General features: G+C 39.5%; 1 protein-coding gene across 1 annotated transcript; it reads left to right on the forward strand.

Moving 5' to 3' along the window:
• The first annotated feature begins 2,649 nt into the window (after positions 1–2,649).
• LOC141644110 (uncharacterized) lies at positions 2,650–4,686 on the forward strand. Its single transcript, XM_074453560.1, has 2 exons — positions 2,650–4,236; positions 4,462–4,686. Exons 1-2 carry the CDS (start codon positions 2,650–2,652, stop codon positions 4,684–4,686), a joined length of 1,812 nt encoding a protein of 603 aa, XP_074309661.1.
• The last annotated feature ends 10,736 nt before the right edge of the window (positions 4,687–15,422 follow it).

Consider the following 15,422-nt stretch of genomic DNA (forward strand, 5'->3'; position numbering starts at 1 on the left):
ACATCCCCTTCCGTGGCGGGTTCCACGAAGGGCGAAACTAGGGCGTGAGATCACTCCCGCAAGTGACCCCACTCACCGAGAGAACGCATCTCGAGAACCATCAACAAACACAACCACAATCACAATCACAATTACAATCATCATATCAATCAACTAATTACAAAGACATCACCAATATCCCATTATGGGACTAATACGAGTAGAAATCCTACCGGAAAGCACAACACGCAGACGGTATCTACAAACAGTATCAAAACGGCTCCTCTACGAATTCTCCTCCTATCATACAACACATAGATGCTACCATTCAAATACTACTCATAAAAACCCCCAATTCCTAAATTAGGGTTTCACCAATCTTAACAAAACATTATATAAATTATATTAAAAGCTTACCCTCGACGCAAGGAATCCAACGACACGAACTACGATACGAACTGACCGTCTGAACTCCGGGAATTGTCAAGAACGCGATTAGGAAGAAGACTAGTTGCTTTCTCTCTTAAACAGGTTTTAGGTTTTGTAAAAAGTGATTTAGAACAATGCCGAATATGTTTATATACCTTAATCGCGTAATTAACAAAACCCGAGAAAACTCCCCCGTAAAACCGGACACTCGATCGAGTACCCAAGGTACTCGATCGAGTACCCCCCTACTCGATCGAGTGCCCCAGCTACTCGATCGAGTGCCCAACAGGTCAGAAACTATTTATCTTCGCAACATGCCCTTACTCGACAGAGTAAGGGCTACTCGATAGTGTTAAAAGGTCACGGACGTGCTTGTAGTAGTTTAATGTTAGGAATGTGAGAATACTTCGATAGTGTTGACAGTTGGATGATGAGATTATGAGTGTGAGTAAACTTCGAGGACGAAGTTCCTTTTAAGGGTGGTAGAATGTAACATCCCGTTTGATGTCTATGAGTGTCTTGATTTTGGATTTGATAGTGGATGATATTATGGAGCTAGCAGCGTTAGAGGATGGTAGTTGGTTATGTATGGAGTTGGTGTCGTGAGAGATATATATATATGTGGAGTTGATACGATATCGTGAGCCATGTTGTGGAGGTAGGAATAGTTAGTGGAGTTGGTGTTACGAGTTCATGTTTGGGTTGGAGTTTTGTTTCGAGTTCTTAGTTACGTTGTTGTGTCTTGATCGAGTTAGCATGTTTGGAGTTACGTTGTTGTGTCTTGATCGAGTTAGCATGTTTGTTTTTATGTATGGGTTGAACTTCGGGGACGAAGTTCTTTTTAAGGAGGGAAGACTGTAATACTCCGTATTTATATGTCTTGGGGGTACTCTATCGAGTAGCCCTTACTCTGTCGAGTAAGGGCATGTTGCGAAGATAAATAGTTTCTGACCTGTTGGGCACTCGATCGAGTAGCTGGGGCACTCGATCGAGTAGGGGGGTACTCGATCGAGTACCTTGGGTACTCGATCGAGTGTCCGGTTTTACGGGGGAGTTTTCTCGGGTTTTGTTAATTACGCGATTAAGGTATATAAACATATTCGGCATTGTTCTAAATCACTTTTTACAAAACCTAAAACCTGTTTAAGAGAGAAAGCAACTAGTCTTCTTCCTAATCGCGTTCTTGACAATTCCCGGAGTTCAGACGGTCAGTTCGTATCGTAGTTCGTGTCGTTGGATTCCTTGCGTCGAGGGTAAGCTTTTAATATAATTTATATAATGTTTTGTTAAGATTGGTGAAACCCTAATTTAGGAATTGGGGTTTTTATGAGTAGTATTTGAATGGTAGCATCTATGTGTTGTATGATAGGAGGAGAATTCGTAGAGGAGCCGTTTTGATACAAATTTGTAGATACCGTCTGCGTGTTGTGCTTTCCGGTAGGATTTCCTACTCGCATTAGTCCCATAATGGGATATTGGTGATGTCTTTGTAATTAGTTGATTGATATGATGATTGTAATTGTGATTGTGATTGTGGTTGTGTTTGTTGATGGTTCTCGAGATGCGTTCTCGGCTGAGTGGGGTCACTTGCGGGAGTGATCTCACGCCCTAGTTTCGCCCTTCGTGGAACCCGCCACGGAAGGGGATGTGCACATTAATGGACAGGGTTATCGCTCGTACGATGAGCGGGGCTTAGGTGGGAACGGCTGCGGTCCCCCATCGGCGGTCGGGTCCAAAGGACGATCGGTGTTGAGATGATGATGGGAGTTGGTGTTGTGTGTATGTGTGACATTCAAATTGTCTGTTTGCCTTATTGTTATTATCTATTTTGATTGTGTGATTAGTACTGACCCCGGTGTTGTTTTGTAAAACCTGCGGTGATCCATTCGGGATGGTGAGCGATATTGAGCGGTATAGAGATGGTACTGGATAGTCAGGGATGGCCACGACATGACGATAGAGTCTTCCGCCGTAGTTTAGTCTTGATTTACATTTCATTTGAGAACAGTTAGTTGGAATAATGTATTGTACTTTCAGTTGGTTTGAGGATTGTAACTTTTCATTAAAGCACTTATAATAAATGTTGTTTCTATTTTGTCTATTTGATTATCATGCCTCGGGCAACCGAGATGGTGATGTCTCCATACCTGAGTGGTCCTGGTAAGGCACTTGGAGTATGGGGGTGTTACAGGACATTAGTTCCTTGAGACCGTTCTCATTCCTTTCTTTAGTGTTTCGTTTATGCCCAGGTCTCACAGGTCCGAACTCGTACCATACGATTCTGAACCAGAAAAGACATTTCGAGCTAGGCGAAATTTTTGGAAGGAAGTCCGCCAAGCAGAAGACTTGAGTAAGCTTGAAGCCGTTTACGCCATTTTTATTGCAGAAAATCAGTCTTTTCAAGAAGACACTTCTACTTCTGCAGCTGCTACAATCATGCCTACATTATTAGAAAGTCACTCAGAGCCCACCCTTACATCCATCCCCAAGGGATTCAAACTCCCTATAACAGATAACGGGACTTTCGAGATAAAGCCATCTTACATTAATTTGGTAGAGAGAAATCTGTTTGGAGGGGGAGCCACGGAAGACCCTGCTACACATATGGAGAGACTCGTTACCTACTGCTGCTCCATACCCTTGATTGCTGGGGTGAACCAGGACCAAGTGAAACAGGTGCTCTTCCCATTCTCTCTGCGAGACGGTGCTGCAGAGTGGCTGCGTGATTTAGACATGGAAGATCAGGGGGTCATTGACTGGAACAGTTTAGTTCTTGCCTTCTACAAGAGATATTTTCCACCCCAGAAGACGAATGCCTTGAGAAATCAAATTACTAGCTTCAAACAAAGCCCAACTGAAGACTTAAACGAGGCATGGATTCGCTTTAAGAGATTGGTTCGTTCAGTTCCTCACCATGGGTTTGATAAGTGGTTTCTCTGCAACCAGTTCTACAATGGACTATATGATGACCATCGGGCACTACTTTATTCCTCAGCTAACGGGAGATTCCAGGACAACACAAATGATAATAATGCTTGGAAATTAAATGACCAAATAGCTACACATACTGCTAAATATGGGAACCCCAAAGGTAGTACGAGAGGAGGAAGTTCATCAGATGGAGTTGTTGCAGCTCAGTTAGAGACATTAATTGCTCAGGTTGCCGAACTTAAGACAGCCCAGTCTTTGGGAAACCAACAGACAGTTCATGCCATGACCCAGCAGGAAACACCTTGTAAGCGATGTGGTATTGCAAGACATGGTGCAGTCGAGTGCATGAGTCCCTTGGAGCAAGTTCACGCCTTTCAGTCCTTCAAACAAGATACACCATACTCCAATTTCTACAATAAAAGGACTAGAGAGCATCCTAATTTCTCTTATCGAAGTCAGAATGTTCTCAACCCAACTCCACCACCGCCTCAAGGTCCGAATCAGACATATACTATTCCCCAGAATCGGGGAAATCAACCACAGGGTGGTTATCAGAGGAACAATCAAGGGGGTCAACAACATCCAAACAATGACCTATCTGACATAAAGGTTATGCTTCAGCAACAGATGACCGCTTCACAAAAGCAAGAGGCACTTATCACTCAGTTGATGGCGCATAATAAGATGTTGGACAATCAAATTGCCCAACTAGCCACTTCAAGTAGACAACTGGGTACACTGCCGTCTCAGCCTGAGAAGCCGTATGACACGGCAAACGCGATTCATCTTCGAAGCGGTCTTACTTATGATGGACCCGCAATGCCCGAGAATGTTGAGGAGGTCATAATGGAGGAGTTAGATGTGGATGCGGAAGAAAAAGCAGCGGACGAAGCTGCTGTAACACCTGAAAAAAGTCGATCGACTGAAATTTGTGGTCGATCGACTAAATGTGATGAACAGGAAATTGGCAAAACTGAAAATAGTTGATCGACTGGAAAAAGTAGTCGATCGACTGAAAAAAGTGGTCGATCGACTGAATTAGTTGGTCGATCGAATTTTTCGCCAGACGGAGTTGCTGATCCGTCATCTATTGCTATTGGAACGCTTTCTACTGCTGATAAGGCGTCTATTTCTGACAAAGGGAAGAGTAAAGTTGCTGACCCGCCAATTGTTATCAAGGTTCCTTTTCCAGGGCGCCTAAAGAACACAAAAGTCGAGCAAAAATTCGGTAAATTCTTGGAGGTCGTCAAAAATCTTCAGGTAACTGTACCTTTTACCGAACTAATTACCCAGGTACCCTCTTATGCTAAGTTTATGAAGGACATCTTGACCCGTAAGAAGCTTTAACGGGGTAGAGACCATTGCTTTTACAGAAGAGTGTAGTGCACTCCTACAAAGCAAGTCTCCACCAAAATTGAAGGATCCTGGTAGTTTTTCAATTCCCTGTAGTATAGGCACTCATGTAATAGATAAAGCTTTATGTGATTTGGGTGCCAGTGTCAGTGTCATTCCCTATTCGGTTTGCGAGAAACTGAATATGGGGCATCTTAAAGTTACCAATGTTACCCTACAAATGGCTGACCGAACAGTTAAGCGACCTCTAGGTGTATTAGAGGATGTCCCTGTTAAGATAGGCAAATTCTTTATACCTGTTGATTTCATTGTATTAGATATGGCCGAGGACACTCAGATCCCCATAATCTTGGGTAGGCCATTTTTGGATACTGCAGGAGCCATTATTGATGTCAAACAGGGACGTTTGACTCTCGAGGTAGGGGATGATAGGGTTACTTTTAACTTGGCTAGCACGCTGGCTAAGCCTATGATAGAGGATACATGTTATGCTATAGATATTGTAGATAAATCTATGTTTGATTATTGAACGGGATCCCTCCTTGGGGACCCGTTAGAAGCTTTGATAGCCCTTGATGATTTTGCAGAAGATGAGCAGGTTGATTATGAGGCAATGAAAGCTGCTCTGAAAGGTAGGGAGTTCACTATTGAGAAAGGTGAGACGGTAAATGCGATAATGGAGACTGTTGGACCATATAGATATATGATTAAGTTTTGATAATGACAAGTGTATGTCTTATTTTATATACTCTTGCTCGTAATTGTTTGTTCAAGTCTTTGTTAGATTAACTTAGGATTACAAGTTTAGCAAGTAATGTTATAGCTCTCTTAGCTATAACATTGAAGATTTGTGAAGCGTCATTCAAGTCATGTTATAGCAGCTTGAGCTATAACATTAGAAGTTCTTAAGGCATCATATGCAACTGTAACAAGTTTCAAGTATGATGATTATTCAAGCAAAAGGCTAGATCAAGTCTTTAACAAAGCTCAAGATGAAGAGCTTTTGGTCAAGATAAAGAGAAGATCCTTTACTGAAGATCTCCAGGAAGATTAGTTAGTATAGGTCTTCATCTAATGACGGTATCTTAAGATAAGAATATTGGGAAGTAAAGTTATAGCTATTTCACCTATAACTTTACTAACCAAACTTAAAGTTATAGCTGTTTCTACTATAACTTTAGGTAGCATTTTAAAGGCACGATTTTAATAGTTTTAAAATCATTTTTCAAAGAGTAAAATTCTCTTAAACATATTTCGAAATCTTTTGTATATAGTAGAGTTGAATTATGGGTTATTATAATTGGTGACTTGCATATTCCTATTGGTTAGTAAAACGACTTATGGGTCGTCATGCTACCTGGGGTTTGCTAGTCTATCTAATCTAACCCTAATCCAAGGTGATAGGTTTTATCCAAGATGGACACGGGCCTAGGGTTTCAGCCGTGAGTCGCAAACCATTGGGGCGTGTGAGGTTGTTGAGATTAAGTAAACTATCTAATCAAATCTAGCTTATATTTATATAAGATACTTTCCTATCTTTATAATATATGATTTGATTTGTTTATTTATCCTAACATCTTAAAGATATAGTTTTACTTGTTAAATAAGATTTACTTTTATCTTATTTACTTAAAACTAAATTATCTTGGATTAAATTTAGGGAAGAGATAAAAATTTATCTCTTATACCCTTGCCGCCTATCCCACGGCATTCTAGGGTTTCGTGCAAACCCTAGTACCCACTTCTACTATAAATACAATTGATCATTCTTCATTTATCTAAGCTTTTCGAAATACAAGAAACTTTGCAAAACATATTTGAGTTTAATTCTTAATTGTCTTATTGTTTGGTTTTAGAAAATATTTACGAAAAGTCGTGCTCTTCAAATTGCTTATCTTTCCTTAAGATTACGTCATAAGATTATAGTACTTCATATTGTTTCTTACTCGTTCAATTGTGTGAACACTTAGAAGAACAATCAAGTGCTTTCTTAGTAACTTAAGATAGTCAAATCGAATATCTAGTGATATTCAAATCGAGTTATAGTTAGAGTTAACTATACGAGTTGGGTTGATAATTTTGTAATCCGGAGTAAGGTACTAAAATTATTAATCGAGAATAGTGGACGTAGGCTTCGACGTGTGAAGCTGAACCACTTCAAATATCGTGTGTCTTTGCATCTTTCGTTTCAGTCATTTCATTCGTTCATAATCAATTAGTTAATTAGTTAAAGTTTAATCAATAAACTTTAAGTAATTAATTAATTACCTTGATATAAAATAAAAAGTAGGCATAATTCTTAAAATACTCAATTCACCCCCCCCCCTCTCGAGTATTTCGGGTGTGATAGACTCTTCAATTGGTATCAGAGCCTCGTGCTCTTGATTGCCTAACCGCAAAGAGGCTAGATCCGTCTATCTTTTTATCTTTTTATTTTATTTTTATTCCGCTGCCTTACACGTGTGAAATGGATTCCAAGTATCTAAAGTGTCCCGTCTTTGATGGGAAGAATTATGGACTTTGGAAAAACATGATGACACACTACATAAAAGGACATGATTGGGAGTGCTGGACGATTATAAGGAACGGACCACACAAAATTTTGGTCGCATCTTCGGAAGGCACTACCTATGAGAAAAAGGAAGAAGACTATGTTGAGGCTGATTACAAGAAGGCTGAGAAAAATTCGAAAGCGATAAGCCTGTTACAAAACGGCATGACATCGACTGAATTCGATCGTTTTTCTTCTTGCACTTCCACCAAGGAAATATGGGATGGTCTTGAGTTGGCCTATGAAGGAACATCTACTGTAAGGAAATATCGCATTGATTTGCCGATTTCAAAAATATGAACTCTTCGAGAATGGAAAATAATGAATCACTTGATAGCATGTCAGGACGATTTTCTACTATAGTCAATGAGCTCAAAAATCTTGGTAAAACTTTCAACTCCGAGGATATTGCTAGAAAAGTACTTAGGAGTTTAACCAAGAAATGGCGTCCCAAGGTCACGGTTATGGAAGAAGTAAGAGATCTCACTTCTCTCCCTTATGCAGAACTCATTGGTGCTCTTATGGCTCATGAACTCGTCTTGGATGACGATGAGGCCGAGTCCAAGAATAAGAAGAGCATGGCTCTACAAGCTTCTGCCAAGGAAGAAGGAGATGTAGAAATAGAGGACGAAACGGTCTTGTTTGCTAAACGATTCAACAAACGCATTTTCAGAAATAAGCAAGCAAAATCGTTCAATAACAATAATAATAAGTTCACCAACAAGAAAGTTTCGAGTCAAAGAATACGTTTGCTAATAGAGGATGCTTCAAGTGTGGAGAATCCGGTCATATGATTAAGGATTGTCCCACATGGGAGAAAATTAAGGATAAAGCAAAACGTGAGAAGACTAAAAGGGAATTCAAGCAAGTAATGATAGCATCTTGTTGGGGAAACCTAGACCCTGAGGACGACGAAGCATCAGAAGAAGAAGAAGAAGTTGCTAACCTATGCTTAAGCAACGTCAGTCTTGACCTCTTCTCAGATAATGACAAAGATAGTGTGGACTCCTACTGCTGCTTCCTAGGAGACTCCGATTCAGAAGAAGAAGATGAGGTAAGCTATCTTGAACTTAAGAAGAGGGTTAAGAATTTGTCCAAGAATGCCTTAATAGAATATTTTGAGCAATCTCTTGATAAGTGTCACGAACAAGAGATGGAATTAAAAGACTTGAAAGAACAAATTCTTGATATCGCCAAGAGAATCAACTCCTTAAAGCAAAAGCCAAAAAGCTCAAATCTAAAGTTACAAAATGTAATACGGCTACAACTTCAGATACGACAAATGCTGAGAAGAAGGCTCTTGAGTATAAAGTTATAGCTAATGAAGCTATAACCTCAGACCTAAAACTCAACATTAAGCATCTTCAAGCCAAAGTTATAGCTAGTGAAGCTATAACATTGGAATTGAGGAAAGTCAAAGAGCTTCTTGAGTCCAAGGCTACGGCTACGTAAAACCGTTATCTCGGATCAAAAGAAGGAGATTGAATCTCTTACTCAAAGAATTAAGGGAATCTAAGACTGTTCTCTCAAATACTAAAAGAACGCATACCGAAATGGTTCGAGTTCTTAATGATAGATTCCAGAACTTTCGTAACAACTATGAAGAGACTCATCGTCCCAAAGTCATAGAGTCAGACCATTCTAAATGCAACAAAGAAATAGAATCCCTAAAAGAATTACTCTTGCATGCTAGAAAGGTTCATGAGAAATGGGAAGGTAGCACACGTGTCCTAAACTTCCTAACTGAGCAATCAGATAATAACATGAAAATGGGATTAGGACACGAGTGCTACGGTCGTAGAGATCACTCTAAATGCAAATCAACCCCTTCTGAACAAGACTTCAGAAAGAGAAAATATACAAATTTACCTGAATACTTGATTTGCAATTACTGTGGTCATACTGGACATATCCAAGTAAATTGTGTCAAATATGCTCAGGATTTAAGTAAAGGAATTGACTTTGTCAAAACATCCGACACTATCTTCGAGGAAAGCATAAATACCCCATCCAACCAAGTACCGAAAAAAAACGCAACAATGATCATCGTTGGTTCTACGATATGAGCTTCGATTTTAAAAAGGCTACCAAATCAAAACAAACACCGAGCCCTTCAAACCAGCTCTCCCCAAACAACCTGAAAGACCACGACATAAGGAACCCATAACTCAACCCAAGACGGTTCATAAACAAACCAATTCACCTCCAAAACGTAAAATCATAAAAAGAGTTTGGGTTAGAAAAGACCTAGTTTTTAGAGTGACTAACGTCCAAGGACCCAACTTAGCTTGGGTACGTAAAAACTGTATCTAATCATTTTGCAGGTTGTGGTGAAAGAAAATAATCTATGGTACCTTGACAGCGGATGCTCAAGGCACATGACCGGAGATATAAACTTATTTCTTTCACTTGAACCCTTTGATGGAGGTAAGGTCACATTTGGTGATAACAAGAAAGGTAAGATCATCGGTGTAGGTAAAGTTGGAATATCATCTTCTCATGCAATCAGTGATGTTTATCTTGTTAGTGGTCTCAAACACAACTTACTCAGTATCTCTCAATTATGCGACAAAGGAAATAAAGTTGTTTTCCATTCAGATTCCTGTCGAATAATAATTGAAGGAACGAGTAGTGTTGTGCTTGAAGGACACCGTAGAAGGAATGTCTATATGATTGACCTAAATAACATTCCTAATAATTCATTCACATGCATGAAAGTAACGACAGATGATCCGTGCCTTTGGCACAAAAGATTTGCTCACATAAACTCAACAACATTGAATAAACTAAAGAAATGGGATCTGGTTGAAGGACTTCCATCAATCAAATTCGATCAAGAAACTCTATGTGATTCTTGTGCCCGTTGCAAGCACGTTAGATCATCGTTCAAACCTAAGAGAATAGTAAGTACCAAGGAACCACTAGAACTCGTGCACATGGATCTTTGTGGCCCAATGAAGGTAAGAAGTAGAGGTGGATCCAGATATGTCTTCGTTCTAGTTGATGATTATTCCAGATTTGTTTGGCCAATCTTTCTAAACTCAAAAGATGAGACTTTCGAGGAGTTTGCAGTTCTAATGAAACTTGCCCAAAATAAGTATAAATCAAAATTAATTTCCATTCGTACGGATCATGGCACCGAATTTGATAATCAAGCCTTCATACAATATTGTAGGGAAAATGGTGTTGGGCATAACTTCTCAAAGACCACGAACCCCACAAAGAAAAACGGTGTTGTGGAACGTATGAATAGAACATTGGAGGATATGGCACGCACGATGTTATTGTGTAGTGGCCTACCTCGAAATTTTTGGGTCAAGCTATTAGTCGCATGCTATGTTCATAATCGAGCTTTGATTGGACCTATTCTCAAGAAGACTCCTTATGAGCTTCTTAAGGGACGTAAACCTAACATATCACATCTACGTTGCTTCGGGAGTAAATGTTTTGTCCATAATAATGGTAAAAATAGATTAAGCAAATTCGATCCCGTATGACGACGGGTATTTGTCGGTTATTCTAATCATAGTAAAGCATATAAGGTCTTTAATAAAAGAACCTTATGCATCGAAGAAAGTGTTCATGTTGTTTTTGATGAGAATAACATGTTTGACAAAGCTGAACAGGATGAGGAAGAAGATTTGAACGAACCTGATTTCCGGCTATCCAGGGATGAACTTCCGGAAATGGATGAGGAAGATAAAGAAATTGAGGGCACAAATGATGAACAAGGAACCCCTTCGAATGATAAAGGAAAGAGTACTGAGAGTTTAGTTGATGATACTACAACCTCTTCTCAATCCAAGCAATTGGAGGATAAAGTTATAACTGATGAAGATATAACTTCAACTTCAAATCAACGAACTAAGTCCAAAGTTATAACTGATTCTGTTATAACCCCAGACTTGGACTCAGGGGGAACAAGGCTTGGACCCCAATCATTCGAAGAAGGCGAGACAAGTTCAGATGAAGATGTGCCTCATATTTCTAAGAAATGGAAATATAAGGATTCCCATCCAATGGAAACCATCCTAGGAAGTTTGAATGAAGGCGTTCGAACTCGGAGAAGACTTAACAATTTCTGCTCTTTCCACTCATTTTTGTCAACCATTGAGCCAACAAATATCAAAGAAGCACTTGCCGAACCAGATTGGATCGTGGCAATGCAAGAAGAGCTTCAACAGTTCGAACGAAACAAAGTGTGGCATTTGGTTCCAAGACCTAAAGATCGAACGGTCATCGATTTAATGACCTCAGAATTCGAGATGAGCATGATGGGAGAACTCAAGTTCTTCCTTGGACTCCAAATCCAACAAACTCCTGAAGGGATTATGATACACCAACAAAAATACATCAAGGAGCTAATCAAGAAATTCGGTATGGAGAATTCTAATTCTAAGCCAACTCCTATGGGTACTGAGAAGAAGTTGACCTTAGATGAGAATGGTAAGTCTGTCGATGAAACGACTTATCGAGGTATGATTGGCTCACTTCTTTATTTAACTGCTAGTCGTCCGGATATTATGTTTAGTGTATGCGTTTGTGCTCGATTTCAATCGTGCCCTAAAGAATCGCACATGATGGCAGTTAAGAGAATCCTGAAGTATTTGATCGGTACATCTAAATTATATCTGTGGTATCCTCTTGAGTGCAATTTCGATCTCATAGGGTATTCGATGCGAGATTATGCAGATGTTCACTTGACAGAAAAAGTACTTCCGGCATAGCCACATTTGTTGGACCATGTATCATCACGTGGGGATCCAAGAAGCAAAATTCCGTTGCATTATCTACTGCTGGCCGAATACATTGCTTTCTTTGGACTGGTATGTTCTCAACTTTTATGGCTTAAGCAACAACTATGTGATTATGGTGTTAATGTTGGGTGTATACCTTCTCAGTGTGACAACACAAGTGCTATAATTATCTCTAAAAACCCTGCACAACATTCACGTACTAAGCATATAGACATTAGACACCATTTTCTACGGGATCATGTAGATAAGGGCAACATAAGAATGGAATTTTGTAGTACAGAAAAACAATGGGCTGACATTTTTACCAAAGCATTGGCTAGAGAACGTTTTGAGATTTTACGATTGGAAATTGGTTTAATTGGTGGCAACTAAACTTGTCACAAAATTTTATTCTCTATATGACTGACTAGATTTGACGAGATTGTATGATCGTGTCCGTATTTTTAGTTGCACTTTTATGTATGTCAACTTTATATTATATTCTGAGAATATTCCGTTTTCTAGTCATATATATTTTAAGTTTATTATGAGCCAAGAGTCGTAACCAACTACTCGTTTCTCTTGCCAAAACCGAAATTTCCATAAAATTATCTCTCACCATATCTTACTTTATCCTTATATATCTTACCATATCTTTTACCCTAACCACTTGTCTATCTTTTGGTAAATCCTTTATTAACAAAAAAAAAAAAAAAAAAAAAAAGGGAAATTTACCTAACTCATCTCCACACGCCACCTCCACTATCCTACTTCCCCTAAATCTCTATTACCATAATGAGATTCCAACTCCCATAAATACTCCCTCCTACCGTCACCATCACCATCACAAACACAAAACCCAAAGATCACCTTTTAGACTTTTCTACACTCTTAACCTCCAAAAATCCTTTCACCATCATGACTCCTCCCTCAACCCGTTTTCACTCGCCCTCAACTCGGTCCACAACTCGGACCGGGTCATCCAAACCTCCATGCACTAAAACCTATGTCCCTATCAAAACTCCCTCACCTTCTTCAAACCAAAAACCAACTAACCCCGATCATAACCGGGTTGATCCTAACTTAGAAGGGAAAAGACGGAAGTTGAATAAAGGGAAAAAGAAGGACGTGGGGTTTGAAGACTCGGTGGAAGAAACTGAGGTTATAGCTACTCAAGAAGGTCCTCAAAGGACAATGTTTCGGGAATATATGCCGAATGCAACATCAAAGGGGCTTGATACTCTTCGACTCACCGCGGATGAAAGAACTCGTGTCAACAATGTTATGAGATACGGTATTCATGGTGGTCGTCTCTATTCCGAAAAGTGGTATGGAAAAATCGAAGCCTTGCAATTCTTTAAGGATTTCTTGAATTTTCAAGAATGGAAGAAAGTTTGTTCCTTTGTTGGTCCGGTTTATCCTATAGAGGTAATCCAATTTTATTCTTCCGTCTCTGTCAAAAATAATGTGTTGCATGCGGTGGTAAATGATACCGAAGTCAAAATCTCCTTGCCGATTTTTGTACTGTTTTCGGTCCCGATGATGGGATCGAAATAAATCCGAAAAGCGGAATGGGGAGATGTGACGGAGGAAGAGAAGCTTAAAATTAAGAAGTCGTTTGATATTGATGCTACGGGGTCGAGTAACATGCTTGCATGGATTGTTTACCCCAAAATTGAAATTCTTTCTTAATTTCATTTGGAACACGGTTGTTCCGCGACGGGGTGGTCGTGATAAGTTGTCTAGCTATGAGATGTTGTTGTTGTCTAGGTGGCTCGAGGGAACCAAAGTTAGTCTTCCTCGTCTTGTGTTTCATAAAATCATTCAAACTAGTGTTTGTGTCACCAAGAAAAATTTTATACAACTTTGGATTTGCCTTATGGCATGTGGGTCTCTCGACTTTTGGAACAAAAAGGGGTGATTGGGATTTCCGATTATGGTGTAAGGGTGAAAGATGAGATGTGTGACACTCATCTTAAATTGATGAAAGTCGGTGCTATTGGACCCGACTTGGTGTTTTTGTCAAAAGGGAATGTGGTGGAGAAATCGTCTGATGTGGTCTCGGTTATTGAACAAAAATTGGAAGTGTTTATGGCTAGTATTTGTGAGAAATTGGATGCACAAAATAAGATGGTTGTGGAATTGGTCTCGGGTTTGGGAAAAGACAAGGGTGAGGCTTCGGGTTCGAAGGGTTCGGATCATGGTGAAGTCTTGTCTTATTTACATGGGCTTGAAACACGAGTGGATGCTATGGCTAAGGATGCGGCTAGGGCGGCAAAAGAGTGTGTTCGTCATTCTAGCTCGTTAGCTAATTTGGCTAGTCAAGGTGGAGCCTTGTGGAAGGAAGGGAAGGCTATGCATAAGGATATGCGGGTTGTGTACGAGGCTACTCAAGCCTTGTCAATGAAGGTGCTTAATTTTGAGCGGTGTCTCACGGCTCAAGCTAATCACGTCCGTTCATGCTTCGATCGTCTCGACTCTCTTGAGTTTAGGACCCGTCCCGGTTATGTCAACCCAAATGTCGTGAAACGTGACATTCCTTAAACCCGTCCTCTTCTTTTCCTTGCCTTTTCTTTTGTTAGACTTTATATTTTGAATAATTGTCTAATTCGGCCCATTTTGGCTTAAAACTCTTGTTCTCATTCGGCCCATTTGGCTTAAAACTCTTGTTCTTATTCGGCCCAGTTGGCAATTAGACTAATTTGGTTTGTAGTATGCTTAATTTCTATTTTGGCATGTTAATGTAGATTACTTTCTCGTCTTCTAATATCTCGTTGCATGCTTACATTGTGTCTCGACTAATATTATTCTAGTTGTTTTATGTCTTTTCTCGTCTTTTCGATGATGTCAAGAGGGGGAAGAAATCTTCGTGACTTAAGTATTTGCCTAAGCTTGCTCCTTGTCGGAATCTTTAATCTCTTAAGGTCCTTAGAAGCTATACTTTGTATATAAGTGATTGTTCTTGCGTTCAACTGTCTATGATTTTTTATAGTATTTTGTTGAGGGGGAACTTACACTTAGTCACAAATCTTAAGAGACTTGTCATCATCAAAAAGGGGGAATTTGTTGGACCATATAGATATATGATTAAGTTTTGATAATGACAAGTGTATGTCTTATTTTATATACTCTTGCTCGTAATTGTTTGTTCAAGTCTTTGTTAGATTAACTTAGGATTACAAGTTTAGCAAGTAATGTTATAGCTCTCTTAGCTATAACATTGAAGATTTGTGAAGCGTCATTCAAGTCATGTTATAGCAGCTTGAGCTATAACATTAGAAGTTCTTAAGGCATCATATGCAACTGTAACAAGTTTCAAGTATGATGATTATTCAAGCAAAAGGCTAGATCAAGTCTTTAACAAAGCTCAAGATGAAGAGCTTTTGGTCAAGATAAAGAGAAGATCCTTTACCTGAAGATCTCCAGGAAGATTAGTTAGTATA

The sequence above is a fragment of the Silene latifolia genome, chromosome 1 (genome assembly GCF_048544455.1).
Source record: "Silene latifolia isolate original U9 population chromosome 1, ASM4854445v1, whole genome shotgun sequence".
NCBI classification, from domain to species: Eukaryota; Viridiplantae; Streptophyta; class Magnoliopsida; order Caryophyllales; family Caryophyllaceae; genus Silene; species Silene latifolia.

Excerpts from the sequence above, each read along its gene's own strand:
- LOC141644110 (XM_074453560.1), top strand. The coding sequence starts at position 2,650 with ATGCCCAGGTCTCACAGGTCCGAACTCGTACCATACGATTCTGAACCA. Across the intron at positions 4,237-4,461 it reads AAGCAGCGGACGAAGCTGCT|GCGTCTATTTCTGACAAAGG; the intron begins GTAACACCTGAA and ends ACTGCTGATAAG.